Source organism: Lepisma saccharinum, chromosome 21, assembly GCF_977018435.1.
Source record: "Lepisma saccharinum chromosome 21, izLepSacc3.1, whole genome shotgun sequence".
Lineage (NCBI taxonomy): Eukaryota > Metazoa > Arthropoda > Insecta > Zygentoma > Lepismatidae > Lepisma > Lepisma saccharinum.
This window is the reverse complement of record NC_139249.1, coordinates 8337368-8362203: the sequence shown is the minus strand read 5'-3', so window position 1 is coordinate 8362203 and position 24836 is coordinate 8337368. Positions and strand designations below refer to the sequence as shown.

Below are 24836 nucleotides of genomic sequence, written 5' to 3'. Positions count from 1 at the left end.
TGTGACACTCACAAAGAACAATGTCCAGACTGGATTTGAACCCGGAGAATTATAGTGGAGACTGTGCTATGTATGGATATGTGTGTGTGTGCACATGTTCATATATGATTACACATGTGTATGTGCCTGTGTTATTGAATAACAATGATATTAAATAATACTGCACCCTTTAAATTTACACAGTTATTACTGAATTGTTATCTTTACTTCTTTTATCATAACTAACTCTCTAGCCTTTTTGAACCCGAAGGTTCATGGCTCCAGCAACACATGCCTTCAATCTGTCCCTATTCTGAGTAAGATCTTTATAATATTTCCATCCCTCCCAATTTCCTTTAGGTCCATCTCAACATTATCCGTCCATCTTCGTCTTGGTCTTCCTACAGGTCTCTTACCATCAGGTTTCCCAATCCTGTCAACTCTTCTTTCCTCTCCCATTCGTGCCACATGGCCTGCCCACCTAAGTCTTCTTGATTTAATCAATCTAATAATATCTGGACATGAATACAAATTATGTAGTTCTAAATTATGTAACCTTCTCCACTCACCTGTCTCCTCATCCCTTTTAGGTCCAAATATTTTCATAAGGATCTTATTTTCAAATACTCTCAATTTATGTTCCTCTTTCAATGTAAGGGAACAAGTTTCGCATCCATATAATATTACAGGCAAAATTACTGTTTTGTATATTTTAACTTTTAGTTTCTCAGATATTAAACGAGAAGACAAAAGTTTATGAGGAGAAAAGTAACATGCATTTCCTGAATTAAGCCTGCTTTTTATTTCCTCTTTAATATCATTTTCATTTGTTATTATTATTCCTAAGTACTTGAATTTGGAAAATGGTTCAAACGAGTTATCAATAATTAGATTTTGATTATTACCTAAAACTTGGTTTTCTCTTTGCTAACTTCGAAACCTATCTCTTTATCTGCTTTGAAATCTTTTTAGCATTATTCTTAATTGTATTTACATCATCCCCAGCATCATCTTTTATCCTAATGTATTGTATTTTTATAATTGGAATGCACGAATTTTCATTAATCTATGTACGCCTATTGTAATGATAACAAGAGTTCTGTTATAGGTGATAAGTACATCAATAAACATGCCTTACTTCAATGTTAATGTTCGTTTAGAATATTCAGCTGGGGATGACGACGATCTCTTCTAGAATGAACAAATCACCCCTTTGAGGAGAACCGAAAGGAATACAGCATACCTCCACGCCGCTAAACCGAATAATTCCTTAACAACGGTTTCAATCTTCCCTCCCAACTGCAGAAGGTCCACAATAAAACTCAGTCGGCAGCGAAACGGGAAAGGTGGTTGAATCGGGAAGGGTAAAACAAAAGCCTTCGCGACAGGGTACACAATTGAGAAAATTCAATAGGAAAACTGGAGGAGGCCTTAGTTAACCCTCCGAGCGGGTGTGGATTAACTCATTACCGATCCGAAGGTGGCGCCCTCCTCGAGATCTCATCCCGAATGCGGCGGGAAGCATCCCTCCAATAAAACCTTGTCAGGAAACGAGGGAGGCTGGGTTGTTCTTTCGGAGGCTGCACGGAGAAAGGGGAGGTAGATGACGTCGAGATAGGATGCGTTTCGTGTGACAGCAAGCAGAGTCTCAAGAATTAATTTCTGCGCATCTCTAGGCCAACTCCAATGGTGATAATTTAAGAGGCAATTGATGAAGGGGCGCACGGAAAGAGGCTGGGATTGTGCTACTCAGTGTTGCCACATGAACAGAAATTTCATCAAAAATGGCAAAATTTCAGGGAAATTTGAAGATATCGCTCAAAATCAATACAGAGTACATTGGGTTCCCGTTGGACCTAAAAGGGGATGAGGAGAAGGTGAGTGGAGAAGGTTACATGATTTAGAACTGATTAGTCTTTATTCATGTCCAAGACTTAGGTGGGAAGGCTATGTGGCACGAACAGGAGAGGAAGGAAGGAACAAAATGGATCTTCAACGCGAGTAGAACCAAGAACCTTGAAGCTCACATTCGGAGTCCGTCACTCAACCCGAGTTCCTAACTAGGACCGGACCTACAGTCTACAGACTAGATCTTAACACTGACATGTGCCGCAGGTAGGAATGGATTGATTGTTCTGGTTATTTTACGTCGTCTTTCTGCGACTTGTGGCTAATCGCGACGATGAGGATGAGCGATATGATGAAATTGATGACCAGACCGGAAATCGAATCCAGGACACCTGACCTCGTAGCGCGCTGTGCTATCCACTCAGCCACAGAGGTCGGCGCAGCAAGGAATTGAAACCGGAGCAGAGCTGTCGTAGAGGTATAAATAAGCCAGTTGCGCGTACCTCTTCAAGGTACGCAGGCTAAGTAAAATACATGTAAATACGAAGTAATGAGCATGGCCAGAAATGAGAGTTTGAAAGTAATAAGACACAACGTTATATCAGAAAAGCAGAAAACTCGAAGTGTGACGCACAAAATAAAACAGGAGGAAAAAAGAGGGGTTTACTGCCTAACGCCACGTGAAAATGACAATTGCATAATTTCCTGCTCCCTAAACCATTGTTGTACGCAACAAACTCGCCTTCCACACAATGCTCCCCCCGAGCAAGGGGGTAAGCATCCCCCTAACATTATCTAGGAATGGGAAGTTTTTCTCCCCCTTTTTTTTCCTTTCCAGGGAACCTCCTCATCCAACCCCCACGCCCCTCAGTGAAACACACAGTTGCCGCCCGCAGCCAGCAAACCGCGCTCTCACAGAAGCTAATTACCACAACCCCCTCCTCCTGCGCACCCCCTATTCTCATTGCTCTCGTGTTTTGTGTTGGAGGAGCCTGGGGGACATCGCCCTCCCCTCTCTCTGCCCCCGCGCACATACACACACAGTTGTTAATAAGCTCTGAACCTACCCTCTTAACTTGGCCAAAATTCTTACTCCCCCGAGGCGCTACAACCGCGAACAAGGGTTTTCTACCTGGTGTAGTCCCCCCCCCCTCTCCCGCTTGCAGTTTCCTTTATCTAAATTCAAAAAACAGAACCAGACGGCGGGCACTGCGCCTCATCTTCCTCTCCTCATCTCTCATCTGCACATACAACTTCCCTAACGCATCGCAAGACAGACATATCGTGAATCAACATTCCTAACGCTCGGACAAAACTACCTAACACAGCCTTCCAAAGCCGTAACTCAGAATTTCTGCTCTGCTTCGAAACAAACATCTTTTAAATCGACCAATTGTTGTGTGCAACAATGTGAGAGAAACAATTACTCGATAGTTCAGCAACCGCCAATGTATCAGTATAACATTCATATAACACGGCAGTAGTCCTTTGAATTTTCCTCTCCTTTCAAAAAACAGCAATGACATTCCAAAATATTAAAAGTTAACCATGCTTACAATTCCCTCTAGAGCATGAATTTTCATGAGGTTTACTCTCGCTGTTGCATTGAAATTATCAATAGTATCGTGGCTACGTAAGCCCATTAAACTATTGATAATACAGGGTGGCGCGCGGGAGTGGGGATATTTTGATAATGCCGTAATGCACAGTATATATTGTTACATAATTCAGGACATAAAAAGGTACATGTATGCCATTTGAAAAAGCAAAACATAACTCACGTTTTGAAAATACCGTCCTCTAAATGGCGTATCATGTCCAGGAACGGCGATTTCAACTGGCCCGCAAGATCGCCAGATCTGCCAGTGTGAGATTTATTTGTATGGGGATATTTAAAGGATCGTGTGTTTACTACTCGTCCTCGTACACTGGAGAAACTAAAGGCTGCGATATGTGAATAGATTCGGTCCATCCTTGCGGACGTACTGCAGAAAGTTATGAGAAACGTCCAATCCCGAATGCAGGAATGTTACTTCAGGGAGAAACGCTATTTAGAGGATGTTCATTTTCAAAACATGAGTTATGTTTCGTTTTTTGCAAAAGGCATACATGTACCTTTTTATGTCCTGAATTATGTAACAATATACAGGGTGTCATTTTAATGGCGCCCACGGACCACGGAAACGTATAGAGGACATCAAAACAAACAACTTTTCTCAGTAACATTTGTCTAGTTGGTGTATCGTTTCGGCGCTACAGTCGTTCAAAAAAGCCCGCTTTGCCGCCTGAATGCTGGCAACCACACACAACATTTGATTGCATTTGTGACGTCATATCCCTTCTTGAAGCGATGCGTTCCAGGGTTGCCAGGAACACACATATTCTGTGAAAAATGACATAGCTACAATCAGCCACATTATGTACCGTAAAACAAAACGAGAAAACACGTTCTGTAACCCAACAGGAAGTAAACAAACTATACGAAAAATGGTAGAAAGAAAATAGAATTCAAGTCATATCGAATTTTGTCTTAGCTTACATATCAAATATTTGCAAATCTAGTTACCAAGTTGGCATCTACAATTTAGTCTATCCACTTCGTCCTTCTGATACTAGTTGTCTGTGACACGCTGAACAGATCACAAAATAGAAATGAAAGAACTCAAAATTCCAAAGATAAGCAACACATAATATAATGTATATTCAGGGCATTATGAGGCAAGTGACAAAAATGGTTGAAAATATAGGGATATAAATAGTAGTAAAACAAACTCTCCGACGACTGTGTTTATCTACGCACCGGATACACATGTAATAGTTTGCAACTCTGAACCGGGCAGTATATTCGCTACTGATTCATCATTAGATTGTTACTGTGGTTGCACGTGTTTTAGCCGTAATGTAACAACGTGAACCTCGGATACTTCCGTTATCAGCACAAAAGTACCACAAGGCATCTGGACACAAACCTGTAGATATCAACCTTGCAACGAGATTTGCAAATATAATTGACATGTAGCTGGGCGTAAACAGCCAAATGCAAGTTGCAAGTACAATAAAATGTATTGTTGTTGATATTTGACATGTAGGCCGAGTTAAAATCCGATAATGACACTTCATTTTGAATACGTTTTTTACCATTTCTCATATCGTTGGTTCACTTCCCCCTTCTTCTGAGATGACTGATGAACTTCTGGCTGGTAGGCTATGATGTTCAGTCTAGTGGACGCGTTTCTCGCTTCGTTTTACAGCTAATAATGTGGTTGGTAGTTTGTCATTTCTCACAATTTGTGTGTTCCTTGCAACCCTGCCGTGCGCTGTTTCGCCGCAGGAAATGACGTCACAGATACGATCAAATGTTGTGTTGGGTTGCCAGCATCCAGGCGGCAAAACTGTCATTTTTGAACGGCTGTAGCGTCGAATTGACGCACCAACGAGAAAAATGTTACTGAGAAAAGTTGTTAGTTTTGATGTCCTCTACACGAATCTGTGGTCCGTGGGCGCCATTAAAATGACACTCTGTATACTGTGCATTACGGCATTATCAAAATATCCTCACTCCCGCGCGCCATCCTTCCTGTATCTAGACAATATCGACAGCAAACCACACAAAAATTCACGTGAATGCTCCAGAAGGAATTCCAAGAATACGCAATTTTTCAAATTCTTGGAATATCAAAGCGGTTTCTCCAAAGAAGAGGCACATTCGAAAACATCAACAGCAGGTTTAACACCGGAACTGTCGACACGCTTGGCAAGTTTAAAACTTAGCGGAACTTGCCCCGACATCGAACTTTGCGTGAATCGACCAATCGCACGTGGACGCTTGATATGCAAGTGCTTCTCTCATTTGCCACGAGACGATCTCTTTTACGAAATGAAAACCTCGATTTATGGAGTTACAGCTGTCGCGAAATGTCTCGTCGTGTTCCTGAGGCAGATGTCATCGTCCACATCCAATCTGAGGTTTACGGCCTGATATGCCCAAGAGCCACTGCATCTTGCACTTCGCACTGGATTCTAAAAACTAAATCGATGACATATTCAAAGTCCGTACACATGGGGAAAGAGTCACTTCGCATCTCCTCCGAGATGGGATATCTTCTGTCAATAAATTCCAAGCAGCTGCGAACTCGAGTCTATACAGAAAGCTTCGGGCAAGAGCCATCTTCAAAATTAGAGAAAAATTGTGTTCGGGATATTGTTGAGTAAGTCGGGTTCTTGTGTCCTCTTTGAACGTACGTACAGACACAAAATTTACTACTTAATTCATTAAAGAAGAAATACTAACACAATCCTTAAGTTTGAAAATAACATTTTAAAATTTCTAATTTTTTCTAACCTAGATAAATAAAATGCATTAGACTTGCATGACATCAATTGTAATGGAAAATTCAAAATGTGAATTATTTTTGATTGATTTGATTTGGTTTATTTTACTTCTCTTTTGAGTCACTTGTGGCTAATCGCGATGATGATGATGCAACCGACTAAGACACGCTATCAAAGAACACCCATGGACTGAAAAACTAAATATGCTGACCAAGGCAGTAATTTATTTTATTAAAAAACATAAACTAACGTAACGTTTCAACCTTCTAGCAAGGTCTTCTTCAGACTCTGTATCAAGTACAAAAGTAACCAGATACAACAAGAAGGGTAATATATATACACAAACATTACTCCCTCCAGACTATTTAGAAAGTTGTTTGGAACTTTCTAGCAGATGACTTTCACTTTCCAACTTTACTTTCACCTAAAAGGCTAAACACTTCCATATAGAATGTGATTGGACTTTTTAATCTCACGCTCTTTTCCCTTCATTTTTCTTCCTTCTCCTCTCCTCTTTTTCTCTTGTCCTTTCCACTCTTTCCAACATCTTCTTCCATTCTTTGTTTAACTTCAGTCCCCCATTCCAGTTCATTGTGTCTTCTTCGCCTTTCTTCTCTATTTCCTTGGCTTCCTTCCATTTTCTCACTAGCATTCTCTTCTCCCTTCCTATCTGCTTAGCCTCATCCCACTCTATGTCATGTCCTGTTTCTCTCGTGTGTTTAAATATTGCATTTCTCTCTCTCTTAAGTCGTACATCATCCCTATGTTGTTTCAACCTGTCTTTCAGCCTTTTTTTCCGTTTCTCCTATGTACACACTCTGACATTCTTTACATTTTACTTCGTAGATAATCCCTTCTTCTTCCTCTTCTCTGTTTTCCTTTTTCTTGTTAGCATTCCTCGCTATTCCTAAGATGCTTCTTCCTCCCTTCCTGTAAGTTTTAATTCCTGCTTTCCTAAGCACTTTGCATATCTTTTCTGTGGTCTTCCCCATACTCCTTATTCCAAACCTTCTCTCCTCTTTTTCTTTCTCTTCCAATTCTCCCCTGCCCGTTTTCTTACTTCTTCTGTTTATGTCCAGTCTATCCTGCTTCTCATAGCCATTCTTTTCCAGCTGTTTCCATAGGCTATTTATTTTGCCTTCTTTTTCACATTCTTTCATGCATATTTTCTTGATTCTGTCCTCCATATTCTTTATAAAATTTATTTTTGTCACCTCACTTACATCACTTCTTTTGTGGCAGAATACCCCTGCTGCACACTTCTTCTGATGCCAAGCGGTTTCAATTTCTTGTCCTCTTTTCCTTTTCATCAATATATCTAGATAGCTTAACTTGTCTTCTTCTTCTATTTCAAGTTCCAATAATATCCCTCTTTCTTCATCTTGAATTTCTTTGGCAAAAATGTCAAGCTGCCTCTTCGTTCCCTTCCATATGCCAAAACAGTCGTCCACATATCTGCAAAACAGAATCATTTTGTCACCTCCCTTTTCTATCACTTTCTTTTCCCATTCATTCATAACCAATTCAGCCAATGCTGGGCTTAGACTGGAACCTATATTTAGTCCTTCACTCATTATGAAGAATATGGAGGACAGAATCAAGAAAATATGCATGAAAGAATGTGAAAAAGAAGGCAAAATAAATAGCCTATGGAAACAGCTGGAAAAGAATGGCTATGAGAAGCAGGATAGACTGGACATAAACAGAAGAAGTAAGAAAACGGGCAGGGGAGAATTGGAAGAGAAAGAAAAAGAGGAGAGAAGGTTTGGAATAAGGAGTATGGGGAAGACCACAGAAAAGATATGCAAAGTGCTTAGGAAAGCAGGAATTAAAACTTACAGGAAGGGAGGAAGAAGCATCTTAGGAATAGCGAGGAATGCTAACAAGAAAAAGGAAAACAGAGAAGAGGAAGAAGAAGGGATTATCTACGAAGTAAAATGTAAAGAATGTCAGAGTGTGTACATAGGAGAAACGAAAAAAAGGCTGAAAGACAGGTTGAAACAACATAGGGATGATGTACGACTTAAGAGAGAGAGAAATGCAATATTTAAACACACGAGAGAAACAGGACATGACATAGAGTGGGATGAGGCTAAGCAGATAGGAAGGGAGAAGAGAATGCTAGTGAGAAAATGGAAGGAAGCCAAGGAAATAGAGAAGAAAGGCGAAGAAGACACAATGAACTGGAATGGGGGACTGAAGTTAAACAAAGAATGGAAGAAGATGTTGGAAAGAGTGGAAAGGACAAGAGAAAAAGAGGAGAGGAGAAGGAAGAAAAATGAAGGGAAAAGAGCGTGAGATTAAAAAGTCCAACCACATTCTATATGGAAGTGTTTAGCCTTTTAGGTGAAAGTAAAGTTGGAAAGTGAAAGTCATCTGCTAGAAAGTTCCAAACAACTTTCTAAATAGTCTGGAGGGAGTAATGTTTGTGTATATATATTACCCTTCTTGTTGTATCTGGTTACTTTTGTACTTGATACAGAGTCTGAAGAAGACCTTGCTAGAAGGTTGAAACGTTACGTTAGTTTATGTTTTTTAATAAAATAAATTACTGCCTTGGTCAGCATATTTAGTTTTTCATAATCATGGAAACAAGGCTTAATGGAGTTATAACCCATGGACTGATCGATATTGGAACCCGCTGTGCTAATTCTTTTTACCAGATCAGAAAGTGCAGAAACGTGAATCTCCTGCTGTTGTCCCGAAAGAGAGAGATTTATATTGGCTGAAACTACGTTCAATATCACATGAAGTATTCGTAATAATGTAAGTAAGCTCAAAATATGCAATGGATTTCACGGAGAAAACTTGAGTTTGCATTCTGTATTGTTGACAAGAATGTTAGAATAACACATGCATTGCCTATTGTCAAGATTTAAAAAGATAATACACATCGATCAGAATGCAGATGAATGGAAAACCTCTGGTACTGAATACAATAAGAAAGAATGTAGTAACGGAAAATACTTGAAAATATGGAGATTATGTGTAAACATACTTGGAATATGGAAGACATGTGCTACAAGCAAATAAGGTACATGTGCAAGAGTTCGACGATGCAAAAGTATTCGACACGTCATTGTTAAAAGACAAGAAACAAGACAATGTGCTAGCCTAATACGAAGAAACATTTGGCAACACTGTGCAACTCCCGACTTCAACAATAGCCGGATCAACAAGGAGACTGTGGTCCGTTATCTAGATAACATTGTTGGTATCGTCAATTCTAACTTGTCTTCGTGGTTTCCTTGGTAATTTCATTAAAGGCAAGTGTATATTAAAGTATGGGAACTAACATTGATTTTAGCACCATATGAAGGTAGATGACTCATTACAATCGTCAGGCTGAACTACCTCTAAAGACTGCCGTTATAATGCCGACTCAGCACTGAAAACATAAAACAAAGTGCGACAGCTAGAGACAACACACTTTTGCTCGTTACTGTACAAGAAAGCGGGAACGCACAACCGCAAGGGTGACGAGGATAATCAATTATTTTTGCATGCTGAGGAACAACCTGTTCAGAACCGGCAAAAAAAAGATCAAAGTTAAGAATCTTGACACCAGAAGAGTCGAGTAGCAAAAATTAGTGAGAATTAGGGGCAAGCTCAAAAATATAGCGTGGGGGGATACTTGAATGCACGTATTGATGAACACGATCCCCCCTCCATAAAGCTGCGGTTGGAGTGTTTATTATTGTTGGAGGTTTTGTGATGGCTTGTTACGTCGGTGAAGTTCGAAAAGCGATCAATGGGCGGCGAGGGGAAAATGAGTTGCGGTCTCGGGAATTGAATTCCCGTGCAACGGTTTCGAATTCCGATGAATGATCTCGTGCCCACTAGCCCTGTACAATGGAGAACATTAATAGCTTCTTCCCACTAAGCAAAAACAGGAAAAACCGCTTTATTTAGCTCGGCAAATTGCATCCAACTCTAAAGAGCACGCAGGAAAATCAATGTTTGCGATAATTTGTAACTTGCTGCAAGATTTCATTACAGCCATCGCGAATAGAGTGCGATCATTTCTGTGAAGTCCCTGGCAGAGTACGAATCTGCCATCGCGCCGTTACGCTTTCTTCTGTCCTTGAATTTCGAATCGAAAGGTTACCGGGTAGTTAAGTTGCCGCTTTCCCCGCGAGGTGTCACTTAGAACGCTACCCAAGACGCTCTGGGTCGCAGGCGCGCAATACGGAAGCAGAACCAGACAGCAACTATTATCTTATAAAAAATTATGCACATTCAAGATTGGGCTCTAATTAAAAATTAACCAGTAGACCTACATGAAAAATAGTTACATCAAAATTTAGCTTATTCATTTCACTCACAGTGACAGCCCGAAGTTTCCACGGTTTAACGGACATCGCGGTAGTGACAGAATGTGCGGTGTTGCCATGTTCAACACACACCTTTACTCGGTTGAATAAAAATCTGTATAAAATCTTCTCAATTTGAATTGACAATAATAATGGGTTATAAAAACAGATGCAAAGAGATTTAAACAAGACCACAATTATATTTGTGGGACTATCCAATACTAAGAAAAAGTTGTTTCACAAAACTCATAAGAGCCTTTGATTGACAGATTTAAAACATCTGGAAATTAAGAACTGTGTTTAAAACCTTTCTAGCTGCACTTTATTTAAATGCCATCAAGTTTATTTTATTTATAGAACTTCAAAGAGAGCGATCGTTTGAAAAACAACAAACGACGATAAAAAAATCAAAGTTATACTCGAAAAAAAAAAATGGTTACCATTTAGATGTAACTCGTTTTTACGCAGGTCTACTAGTTAAATTTTAATTAAGAGTTTAAACCCGAGTGTCCATAATTTTTAACAATTAAAATGAAATTTCCGAAATTCGAAGAATAAAACAGTCATTCAAATTCAGCGCTCTAAGTTGAGGGGGGGCACCCTTTGTTAGCAAAATTTTCGCAAAAAAAAATCCCAGCTGCCTTACTGCTACCATGTTAAAACATAGGAGCAATTTCCACTCCATGCTCTGCTCAACTACATTGTATTGTTTTGAATTTTAAAATACAATATCAGAATAAAATCACAGGTCTGTCACGATACCGTGACGTAACCATATCTTATTCAGAAGAGAGGAATGGATACTGTAGATTTTTTAAGGCAAATTCTACAATGGTGACGCTTTATCGCTTAGCTCGAAAAAAAAGTGATGAACAGTCTTGCCCAACAATTACGAAATTTTCGGCATAGGTGCGGTGACCACGTTTTGATGCGAACGCTCTCCGCCAATAGAAAATACTCTACTATGCACTTCCTAAAGAGTATTATCGGGGGAAAGGGGACGCCCTCCACTTCGCATTCAAGCACCCTGAAAGATCGGCTATTGGAATTTCATTACGACAAACAATTGGTTAAAAAGAGAGGGTGAACATGTGTGAACGCGTAGCTGGAGAGGGTGAAAGGGAAAAAGAAAAGCAGAAGCACTACGCGGAAAGCATCGGAACGCACCTGATCAAACACACTTCATTACGTGCGGTTGTCCATCGCCGGAGGGGCGGGTGGAGTATGGTCGATGTGCAAAGTCAGCAACGTCCCACCCCCTTTTTGGTCTTTTGTTTATCTTACTGCATTGAGGAGCGCTCGGTGCTAAATGAATCCGCTAATGCACTTGGTTACGGGTTACCCTATGCTCTTGTAGGTACCTTTAAACGTATGGATCAGCGCACGTACATAGCAAGGGCCAAATTAACAAAGATCCACAGAGCAATTTACCACCTCATCATCTGAAACTTTTTTTTACGTTTAAGCCCCCTTTATGCACCGATATGCAAATCGGGACTGGACTGACAGTTTAAAGCGGAATACGAACATCAGGAATCGAACCCGGGACCCCTTGATTACAAGGCGACGACGTTACCACTACGTCATCATCGGAAACAATCGATCATTCTAGCAACAATGTAGTTGTAAAAAAAAAAAAACTAAAGTAATTATTGCACACTACATTCAGTACGGTAGCAGACGAAAAATTACAGATAAATCAATATGATACATCCTATTCGCAGATCGATACGTGCGTAACGTTCAAATTAAGAAAAGCATTAGATGAAGCAACGTTATTTGAATACATGCAACGCGAAACGTTAAAATTCTGGGCACAACCAACTCACCACCCTAATCCGATGATAAATACCATAGGCGAATACCAAGAAGACGCATTCACAAAATGCCTAGACTTACGAATAGGAAAAGCAAGCAGCGTTATGTCTGGAAAGGACTTGAATGTGTGACCGTCTATTCTACCGAATCAAAACATTTCAATCACTTTTACAATTAAAAGATTACTACATAAAACTCGCCATGTTCAGAGTAGATTAAATCAGGTATATTGTTCACATTACCTGGTCCTAAGGCAATACGTGGAAATAGAAATATTAAGTGTTGAGATCATAGGCTAAGCTACGGTGTGTGCCGGGTGTGCCTAGGCACACCCTAATGGGCTGCTATATCAAAGATAATTAAATACAGATATTTCAATAAGAGAGAAAATAAGCGGCAGTTTGTAAGAAGTTGAAAATGTCATTACTTGGAACAAACGTGTGCATTATCGCTGATGAAACGGGTGTCTATAGATTTTCGATTTTTTTATGTCATTGGAGAAATAAGATATTTACTGCATTCTACTCTGTACTGCAGCGCTTTTCTTCTGTACCTGTCACAAGCTGCACATGTGAGAGAGACCGTTTTCCAAGCTTAAACAAGTTAAAACTAAGAGCAACTCAGAAGCAGGATAGATTGGAAGCCTTGCTCTTGCTATTTGTGGAACAGGAAAAAGCTTAGTCTATTGATGTAAATGAAGTTATTGATGAGTTTAAGAACATTGTACCCTTTGACAGATGTCTCTTGTTATAGATGATGTGTATTTTGATGTATTTGTTTGTAACATTTATGAACATTTTATGTGCGTGTAATTTCTATGCAATTTCATTTTTTTTACTACATATATTCAGAAATTTCCAACACTGTCATTTAGTAAATTTAAATTCCTTTACAAACATCAGTGCAGTTAAAGAGCCAAGTGATTGTGTTGCAGGATATGCTATTAAAAAGATGCAAGACCTCATGTTTTTCTTTGTGCACACCCAAATATAAAGTTCTAGCTACGCCTATGGTTGAGATTCCCATATTCAAGTAACACGACAGCCGTGCGAAAAGAAATAGAAGAGACAAAAATAAAAATTTCAACCAAGACCTGGGGATAAGGCCACAACACGAACTAAAAGGCAGGGCAACAAAGTTGTCGAAACTTCAAAATATCTTTAACCCGCCATGATAAATCTCTATCTTGATCCTATTTAAAATGGCCACATATACGCCTGAGAGTAAAATTATGCGCAAATATTCAAGAAACCCCATATAAATTTCATTTCACTCTGCTGGATGTCACAATCACTGATGCTACCATAGTCTTTACAGCATAAAATTCATTTATAATTACTTAAGAAAATTTCCAGTACATCAGAAGCCATTTTAAACCGCAAATAAACACCACTACAATAGAGTTCAACTGAACAAAACAGTATCAAGACTAAATGGCGAATGAACAGCGAAGCGTATGAGTATGATTCGGTTGGATACCTACGTAACAAGACGCTACTCCACATGACTTACTTCTTATGGGGCTACATTTAAGACGCTGCATTCACTGCATCATTATGCACTACTAATGGAGAACCTAAAAATAGAACTCCATTGATACCGTGGCAGGAACTTGACTATTAACTTGTCGTTTCTCTTGTGACAGTAGTCATACGGAGCAAGTAAGTACGCAATGATATGAAATTTTACAAGTGTTGATGTGCCACTCACTACTATAACGTTAGAAACTAAAAATACAATACCTCTGAAACAGGATGAATCATTTTGAATTTCCTTATGTTACAAAATCTCGCTTCTGAGATCCGAATAATTTACCCGCGGACATTAAGCAAGTTTGTTGTCCAACTAAGAGCGCAGGATACTTTAGATTTTGCAAACTAACAAGCTCTATTTACGTACGTTACGGTGTCCTCTTCATAGCGTTGCATATTCGGAACATGATGGATCTTCAATGACATTTCTTAATCTCTTAAACACTGTCGGGTCCAAACTGAAAAGCTATTTCATTAGCTTCTTTATCATCTCACCCAAATTGTGGTCATAATACACACATGCACATATAAAGGAATAGAAAGCAACAGGTACTTACTACTTGTGTCTAGTTTTGGCTGGTTTCCTGGTGACGTGGCCCAGTTCACCTTCATCTCCTGCAATTGAAGAAACACTGCATGTAATACAAGGCAACCACAACTCACAAAACAGACAAAAGAACTGCGATAAAAAAAACACTTGCCTTGTTGTTGCGTCACAAGTTTTTAACTTAAAAAATAGAAGTAAACAATGGATAAATAATGTCAACAATGAACCATGGTTGATGGAATCACTTTCCATTGTCGACCTTTGTGACAAACATGTGAGTTTGCATATGAATTTAGCTACTTCTTGAAAAACCTTCCACTATAAATCAATGTGACTTGAAAAATATTGATGTAATCCACAATAAACTCTCAGATCGCGAAAAGATAATTTCAGGAAACAGGAATATTGTGTACATACGTACACAATATTCCTATGTAAATAAAAGGCTCAAAACCTGCTCTAGGCGTATTGTTAATCAAATCTACAAACGGAATGTTTTCATAACATTTGTGAATAGATAAATATACAATATAAGTGTACACAATACACAACAAAATATTAGCATACCCTATCCATTATCTAGTGCTCATATTTTCAAACTATTCTACCAATGAGTTTCGAAAGAGTACTTATTTTCTCGTCTCTAGATGAACAAAGTACGTGCATACCAATTAAGAACGTTGTCAATAACATTTTGATAAATACCACAAGTTACATTATGATTACTCATTATAATTAGAAAACCATTTAATAAGTTCAATAATTACTTAATGAGTGGGATCATTTAGTGTGTTCCAAAAACGAAAAATAAATTCTTTAACGTTTAAGATTTGTTCACACTTATGAATAAAAATAGTTTTCTGAAAACCCGTTTCCTATGCTGAGAAGAAGATTAGCGGCAAATTCCTCTTTTCTATTTGTAGTTTTGGCTATTATGATGAGTGATGAATAGATGAAATTGACGAAGAGACACTCACAACGTACACCCATGGTCAGGACGGGAATTGAGCCTTGAACTCGATGGCAACATCGAATGCCGGTTTCTTATTAAATAAATTATTATGCCGTGCTCTGTGATGAATTCTAACCAGATGTAATTCTTTATTTTCGAATTTGGCAAACCATTGCGGATTTTCAGGAAAGGAATTGTCGAAAGCGACAGATACCCACTTAACTGTAGATTTGTTGTGCGCCAGACCGTAGGGTTAAAAATAGCGATGAAGGACGAACCGGACATTGTACCGCGTGAAAGCCACCCTTCTACAGGGTCCGCTGGCTACTAATTGAAAGCAACGACTATTGCCGTGGATTAATTAGAAGGTGCGGGACTCTGCCATCTCGGTGGCTGGACAAATGGACGAAGAGAAGCCAAACAACTTATCGGGAACAAAATCCAACGGCCTCGGGATTATAAACGAAGGCACGAAAGGACCATTACACGAAGGGTAGTTACGCAGTAAGAGAAATGATTACGAACAATGAAAATGAGGTGTCATCGGGAAAGGGTACAAAAGGGACAGGAGCTTTTTTCCCCCCGCTGATAGAACGAGGGAAAGATTCGAATTGGAATGCGCCCTCACCATTGTCAGGAAACAAAAGCGAAAGGAGAATCAAAGGGGAAGAACGCCGAACGCCCCCACCTCTGCAATTTTTTCCTGCTTCCTCCTCCGATTCAAAACTCAATTGAAAAGGGAGAAAGGAAAAATGGCCGGTTTCAATGTAGAGGAAAAACAGATTAATATAATTTTGGGGCCCTCTCGGCCATCGTTCGGATGCCGGAAGTCATTCTTCATTGTGCGGCACCTTTCTCCCCCCCCCCCGCCCCTTGCGTCATCGGATTTCTGAACTCCAAAGAAATTCGCATTTGAGTTAATGTTGAAGAGAACACACGAATTATGTATTATCACTGTTACAGTCTACGCGTTTACTTCGCTAACATCCAAGAACTAAAGAAAGCAGCCGCCACAAACGTGGGTGGGGATAAATAGCGGGCAAATTGTTTTCGTTCAATCACACTCAACCTTCAGCCAAGGGGCGCAGCTGTCATTCTGCTCGTCTACTCCACATGGTCTCTCGGTCACACGACTGCGGATACGCTGTTGCCGTACTTTGCAGCTTCAATGTGGAGACCGTGGGAAGATGCTAGTGCGCGGAGGTACAAGGTGGCGTAGAATACATGTGTGGCAACACTGTGCGTCGAATGTGATTGTTGGAGCTGGTGGGCGTGCTCCGCGGACTTCAAAGCCAGCCGGTCGTTAACGTAGCTAGCGCCTCAACTATGATACAGATCGTTCTAAAACTATATCCACAAGTTTCTTGATCTTTTTCTCAACAAGGGATGAGTGAATTTGTGTAATTATCTATTCACTTCTTGAACATGTAAAAGCAGGAAACACACACTTGCACTCTACAAAATTTCCAATTACAAGTCGACCTCCGCGACGAAGTGGTTAGGACAGCGCGCTACGACACCTGGAGTCCTGGGTTCGAATCCCTGCCGGGGAATGGGTAATCTTTGAGAGTTTCGCTTAACTAATTTCATCCCATCATCTCTCATCCTCGTACTCACGATTAGCAAAAAGTGGCAGAAAAGCGACGCTAAAGAGAAATCAAATCGAACCACTTATTGGTGATAAGAGAACACGAAATGGAACAACGAGATGAATATGATTACCATGTATAGACAAAACGTATTTACCCATATCAATCGATCTTCCGTTGTAACAAAACTTTGCCGTTTTATCAGGAACAATGCTACGCAACTAAAAAGAGTCAACTTATTTAAATTTTCAGGCGCTCGATGCTTATGCAACACAACAAAGAATTGGTAATGAATAGAGCGTCAAAAATTAAAACGCATTACATTACCGTAAGTCAACACAGAATAGGAGTAAACTCCTCGCATGCATGGTTCTTTCAATATTTATTTATACCTCTACGATTGAGAGTCGTTACGAAAGATTATGGTATGTATGTATTGTACTTAGTTTACGTAATCTTTTATTTTAGGTTAATCGCAATGGCAAGTCCTAATAGTGAATAAACAAAGCAAGAAACAAGCCCAAAGAAAAGTCTACGCACAATGCAGGGCCCTTGACTTCGTAGGCGTTACGCTCGCTACCCACTCCGCCATGCAGAACTGGCTCGTTAATTATTGTGAGAGTCAGTGGCGCCAACTTATATGGGCCCGTGGGGCTCGAGCCCACTCAATAATTTGTCTGTTATTTTATTTCATTTAAGAAAGGAAAATGTATCATGACTATACAATTAAAATAAATCTCACAACTTAATTACTGACCAAGTGTTGAAGTGTTATCAAAATATTTCATAATTAGGGCTAGGAAGTTGATAACAAATCATATATTTTTTCTGGCCTTTGAAGACAATGCTATACCTGCTAGTGGTCCGTTTCCCTTCAGTTAGAACCCGAAACCATTGTTCTTATTTTGCATTTCCGGCCGTTTTGGTTTCTACGTCATTTTTCAGTTCTTTTTGTTTTTATTGCATTTTTAATTATTTTTGAAGTTCCTCTTTTCTCCTCCCCAGTTGTTTCATGAATTTGAAATGCATTTGCTAGCATGAAATGAAGCAAATATATGGAGAGATAAAACCTACATTGGCACTTGCTTTTTTCCCTTTTAGCTTCGATAGTTTAAACCACCACACCAGAGATTTTATCAAATCATTCAACGAGTCACTTGTGATTTATGAAAAATCAAGCTTTCATTTCAAGGGCGGAAATTTTCTTTAGGCCCTTTTTTGAGGTTGTTTTGGGTCATCAACATCCGAGCCCTTTTCATAATAATTAGTTTCATCCCCAGTATGATGTAATACTTTTCAGTGTCCTATATTATTTACACATCATTATTACGAAAGTAAGGGAAAATAAGGACTTAGCCTATAACCAGGATGAAGATCGATAGGTACTAAAAACTCAAATTAGGCAGACAAAAAAGGGACAAAGAATCCAAAATAGGTCCTAAAATTTATAAACCCGACGAGTTAGATACTCAGAAAGTAGTTATCTTCGAAACTGGCATAAAAAAAAAGGCCACTATAATACCCAGAAACGTCGTGAAATTGTTTTTGAAAGCAAAAAGCCTACATTTTCTGGTCAAGCGAAAACAATGCAATTCACAGAAAATACTCAACCCATGTATGTATATTAGTGCATAAAATTATGAAACAAATCATCGAGTGCAGCCCACCCAATGTCTTTTCAGATGTTGGAGCTACTGATGAGAGTACATTGGTAATGAATAGGAAGTTAAAGACCTATAAATTGCCAAAAGAAAACACCTATAAAAAGACCTAAACATACCAAAAAAAAGGACGTATAAATGTGATCCAAATTAATTAATAACTTCAGTTTTAATTACATATTTAATAAATAAAAAATTCTTGTGGTATGGGACGCAGTGCGAAAAAAATATATGAATCTTCTTTCAGTCCAAAAATGTTTTCCTCTCGTTTCAGGGATGGTTCAAATATATTTCATTCTGTCTTTATTTTATTTCTTTACTACAGAAAGGACGTTTAAGAGGTGATGAACTGATGATGATTCGAACTGAGAATGGGCAGTGAAAACGTAGTCGAAAGAAGGTGAAGTTGCAAAAAAAAAAAAAGACGTTAAGACCTAAACAAATGCTAAAAAAGGACCAATAGCCCAAAAAACGCCGAAAAAGGACAAATAAAACCCACCTATTTCTGGCCTACAATGACCTAAAATGAACATATATTATGTTGGGCCTCGTCCTCGGACACTAGGAAAAAACAAGGATGTTTCCTCAACTTCCAAGTCCTAGTAATGAACTTCTGTGAACGTATAACAGTTCCATGCACATCAAAACCACGTGTTTAGCATGCGTTGCATGTGTTTAGTTTTGAGTAGGTTAGTGCGTATAGCGTCTGGAAGAAGAAAAAACGCACCACGAATACTTGTCCTGGAAATGCATTTCCTTCCCGGAAAATAAAGAGGACACGGAACAAGTACTACTCCTAGTCATCTCAAAACAAATCAACTAGAAAGCCATCACCAATGAAGTGCATATGGGTACTAAATTTTCCACGAACATGCTTGTGGATTCATCTCCTCCCAGACAACATGGTACAGTATATGTAGTACAGGACCGCAATTTCCTTCCTTTTTTTTTTTTAGTTCTCCTTCTTCTTCCGGCCTCCCCCACCCTGTTCGCCCGGGAGCTTCCGCTAACATTTCTCTTTCCACATCCCCCCCTCCCCTGCGCAGTATAGTTTCCGCCTGAGCGGTCCGTTTGATTTTTCTCAAAACAAAAATTCTTGGGAAAACGCCAGGTTACTCGGCGGAGGAACGGGGCGGCGTCACGCGGAGCAGTCAGGCGGAACGACCGAGAGCCTATAGTCAAACGGGGCTCAAGGAAGCGACGGAGGGGGAAGACTGAGAAATCAAAACTCCCAAGAAAAAAAAATTGCGAAACAGTGCTCCTTTGCTGTCGGCAGTCACTTGTCGAAACCAGTCGTGGATTCAGCGAGACAATGAACCTTTCTGAGTCGAACTTTAATTACGGATAACGATTCTGGTTCCTTGCAGTTGTTACGGCTATATTTTGAACACGAAGTTGAGAATGTAGCGTTGGTATATTACGTACTTGTGGTTCTGCGAATCAGCACTTAAAGTAAAGAAGCGGCTAACCTGAATGTAATCTGCTGTAATTAACTGGTACCTGTTATTTGCAAATTAAAATGTATTTTTCTAAGAAGCAAGATAAAAAGAAGTGTATAAGATCTCTAATGAGCATATGTATAAACAACTTCAAAGAATGTAACTTAATTATGATACGATAATTATGTAACCAAAAGGGAGTGGAGAGCAAAACCTCAGGTATCAATACCACAGAAATTTGTTAGCAGGATGGGGAGTTTTTGCACTTCCTGTGAATAATAGGACTGAGACTGCCTGTGTGAAACAGGTGTTAAAACTTGTCAGTATTGAACTTGGGACTCCCTACTTCGGTAACAGTTCGTTATATCGGAGACACATTTAAATCGGATATTTTGTGTTTCGCATGGTTAGTACTTACCAATTGTGTATTGCGGAACATAGTTCAAGGCGCCATTATGCTTTTTACACGAAAACAAACACATTTTTTTCACATACAGAGTGATCTTTTTTATTCCTTTCTTCGCTTCCGGAACACACAATATGGCGGTCACATCTTGACTCACGTTGTGGGTATGCAGTGTTTCAACCATCTTCGTCGAAAAATACCTACTATCGTTCTCGTTACCGGTGGAAATTATACATTATGCACGAGTAGCTGACGATAGCCCGGGTAGCTGATGGATAGCCCCACGAACCATTCACGGACAGCCCCACAAACCATTTCCATAAGGTTAGGTTAGGTTAGGTTTGGTTGGGTTAGGCAAGCATATATATAAAAAAAAAAAGGAGTTTGAAACACTGACAGTGGGTTACGTCATTGAACGTGCGGAGAATGCAGTTCACGTACGGGAAGCATGTCAATTGTGCGTCGGTGGGATATTTTGATATATTATTGAAAAATATATGATTCCACGATGAAAGAAAATACCTCCACGAACGTTGGAAAGCTTGGAGAAACTCATTTCCGTAAGTAGTCTCTTCTGTAAAAATGAAGAAATGTGTCTCCGATATAACGAACTGTTACCCCTACTTCTTACCCAAAGTGACTGTATTAACCTACTCCAATAAACAGTTAAACTATATATATCAGTGTTTAAGATGAGAAGAATCACTGTAACAGTCAGTGTATAACAACAATGAAACCGGGTGTCGTGCACATAAAGAAACAATAGTTTAATGTATGTCTGTTGTGCTTCGTACATAAAAAGCAACAGAGAGAGAGAGGGGAGAGAGACCCATAACCTATAATCGACTGACCGTGTCTCCTGGTGGCTCAAAAAAATACTGACAGACAGAGCGAATATTTGACTCCCGCTTTAATTGCAGTGATGCATTAAAAAACACCATGCTTCCACATTTAAAAATGGATTGTACGCAGATTAAAAAGATCAGGCAAATTGGATGACTCATCACATCACGATGTCGAATTCTGAAAAGCCAAAATTTCATTTCGATTCCTGCACACCTTTCCCTCATTCGGAGCTCGGTTATAAATCACTTCCAATAAAAATGTCCTAATTCTTCATTTAGGTTTTCCTTTTTTTTTTCCAAAAAAAAAAAATGGACGCACGATCCGAGTTGCCACATACGGAGAGGTTAATAAAATAACGCTAACACCCCAAAAATTTGTTTCGAAAAAAAGAAAAAAAATCCGACGATACAAGGAAAAACCAGCCAATACGAGTCGCACGCAAAGTTCAATCAGGAATCGCGCAGCTGACACACCGAATAAATTTCACCCATGTCAATATTCTGCCGAACAAATAGTCATCCATAACAGGAAAGTAAACCAACGTTACACGACCCTCCCCCCTCCCGACTCCCCCCATTCTAAACGTGCAGTCGACATGTCAGGGCGAGTCTTCATGTCATATCGGTATTCCGAGTCGTATGATCTAGAAAATCGAAAAGAGAGGAAGGGGGGGGGGGGGGCAAATGCTCGTCGGAAGAGGAAAAAAGAGGGCACGAACGGTGTTCCCATATCGTTTAATTAAGCTTAGTAATTGATCTCGTGGTTCGATTTGACAATGCCGCACGTACCCCGCCCCCTCCCTCCCAGCCTTTTCACCGTTCGATGTAATGGCAGTTTGTCCATCTTTTCAATATCATGAGAGTTGTTTTTTCCCCTCCCCGTCATCCCTTTCCATCCCGATCTCTCCAATTTGCTTTTGTCATGACTACCTTGTCAGCCTCCGAATACAGTTGCAATTCTTTATATCCGTGAGGCTCGTAAAAGGCTAGAAAAAGAAGATGGCCAAATCGAACTTGTGATTGGCACACACTACTTGACTTAGGCGCTCAATGAGGCGGAGGGCTGCCAGAAACGCCGCTGAGAAAGAATAATTATAATCGGGTTCGATGTCTCCCTCTGGTGCGGAAGCGCGGCGAAAGTAAGCCCAGAAAAGAAGACAACCAAATCGGCCACAAGAGTGTCGCCCTCTACAAGAAGTAAAGCGGAATGCTTCTACTTAAGCTCGGCGCCCACTGGAGTGGAAGATATGCTACTGAGAAAGAATTCTGCCATTCCATCCGCCAAGCTTATGTCTCAGTGGGAGACCTTGCACTTCCATGTGACGTTTCTTTCGCTCCAGTAGGCGCCAAGCTTAAAAATATCCATTGAACATTTATTGTAGAGGGCTCCACTCGCAAGTCCGTTTTGGTTCTCTTCTTTTTCTGAGCCTTCATTTGGCCGCGCTTCTCTCCCAGTGGGCGAGCTTGCACTTAGTTAAGTGAATTCCTTCTCACAGTCGTTTCTGCAGCGCTGTCCGCAACTCCGTTTCAGTGGGCTCCAAGTTCAATGATGACTGTGCGTTTGCAACAGCCGAGCCAACCTTGCAAATGGCCGAATCATAGTAGGCACACCCTGGAAAATCACGAAACAATACAAACTGTCGAAAGAAGTGTCTGCGTAATGGTACCGTCGTTCCCTTGTAATCAATGGGCCCCTCCTTGATACCCGATGGAGGCACGTAATGATTCGGATACTACTTTAACCAGTTGGTCCAGTCCCAATTAGCCTATATGTGCATAAAAGCGGACTTGGCATAAAAACATCGTGATTGTGATTTTTGTCAATTAGCGTCGTTTTTCTTCCACTTTTGGCTAATCGTGTCGATGAGGACGAGTCACAGCATGATGAAGCGATACTCATAAAGAACACCCATACCAGGCCGGGATTCCAACCGATCACAACTGTTGTAGCTGGCTGTATTAACCATTCCACCATGTAGGTTGACTTTCATCAAAACAAATTCAAGAAAAGGCTTCCGGGCGCATAAATCAACTTACAACTTACAGCAAAATTATAGGAAAGACCTTTATTTGTCATTTCGACACCCGAGGGACAATGATCTGAAGAAGTTCCCGTCGCGATCAAACTTCAGAAAATAAAGGGTGTTCCGTATAGGACACCGAATTTGAATCGAGTGCTATTGTTTTGTTTCGAGGTTGGCAGACCTGTTCTTACCAATGTTGGCATCTGTTGTCATGCCGATTAATGTAGCCTCAATTGTCTTGACTCGTTTGTTGTGGTTTCCTTCCGAAAATCCTCGAATAATCCAGGAGCGTGAAATCCATCCATCCGCTGAGAACGACTGTGTGGTGTGGGTTTTGGCAGGTGGAGTGTGATCTTACACCCTATCATTTCTTCGTATGGGGGTTTGTGAAATCGCAGGTGTACGCCAACAAACCACGAACCCTTTTGGAGCTGAAGGCGGCAATCATACGGGTGATTGGAGGCATCAGGACAGACATCTGTGAGAGGGTATACATGCATGCAGACTCAGTAGGGGTGGACATATGCCTGACATTGTCTGTCATACGTAAATGGGAGATGTTACTACTTACAAATATGTGAATTATAACAATTTTCATGATATTTTCCCTACTTCTCTTTAATTTTCTAATTCGGCGTCCTATACGGAACACCCTATACTAGTTGTTTCACTGACCTACGGGGGGAACCTGTTAAAACAAACACGAACCCATATATTTTGTTTGAGATTCGAACTGGCAATCTCCAATGCAAAAATACCATGGACCGATGAGAACATCACAGGAATTTACGATGCGGTGGGCGATTCGAGCAAGCTGCAATTAATTCAGTGATTATTTCCAGGCTGTAAAATTGCCTCCATTTACAACGCTCGTAAGTTATTAACTGTGACATAATCCACACAGGGAGACACAGTACAATGAAAACTAATAAATCAGATAGTACACAATTGATGAACAATACTAAGTATGATTTTCTGACGGATGCTTTAAAGGTACAAACAAGGGGAACAGGTGGACACGCCCACAACCGACACCTTTATCAAGATACTAATGAATGCTCTGCTGAGATAAACAGCATCAAAATCTAATAATTAGTAACATAATTAGTGCAAAAAAAAGCGTTTAATAAATCTTAATAGTTTAAAGCAGCGCACGAACTATTCACTAACTGCTTGAGCGGGCCATAGTTACGCAAAACATCATGATCAACACAAGGTATTTCGAAGCTTTAGGAACACAGGGATCTACAAGAAGCCAGCACCAATATGATGCAGCCAAAGTTTACTCGCTTGCTTGGTTTTATCCTCTTAAACATTTACTTTCAATATTTCTCATGCATTTTCTCCTTTTTCTTATTCTATTTCCTCTATTTCCTACTCTCTCATTAATCTTTCTTTTGTCAGTCTTTTCCTATTATTTTCTCATCTTGTATTTCTCTTTCCTTCTTTGGATTATTTTTCTTCTTCATCTTTTCTGTTTCCTCTTTAAGCCCAAAATAATGTTCATTGCATTCTTCCCTTTTCTTTTCTTCCATTCATCAATCTTTGTCA

The 24836-nt window shown here is 39.9% G+C and overlaps 1 protein-coding gene across 13 annotated transcripts in view; it reads right to left on the bottom strand.

Annotated features, from left to right (window-relative positions):
* Window positions 1–24836, bottom strand: part of LOC146004042 (nucleolysin TIAR-like) — a 1204848-nt gene that overhangs the window by 427475 nt on the left and 752537 nt on the right. For all 13 annotated transcript variants that reach the window (XM_083142629.1, XM_083142628.1, XM_083142630.1 and 10 more), the window contains one exon: window positions 14380–14437. In XM_083142629.1, coding sequence (XP_082998755.1) covers window positions 14380–14437 — 58 coding nt within the window. The remainder of the gene's footprint in view (window positions 1–14379; window positions 14438–24836) is intronic.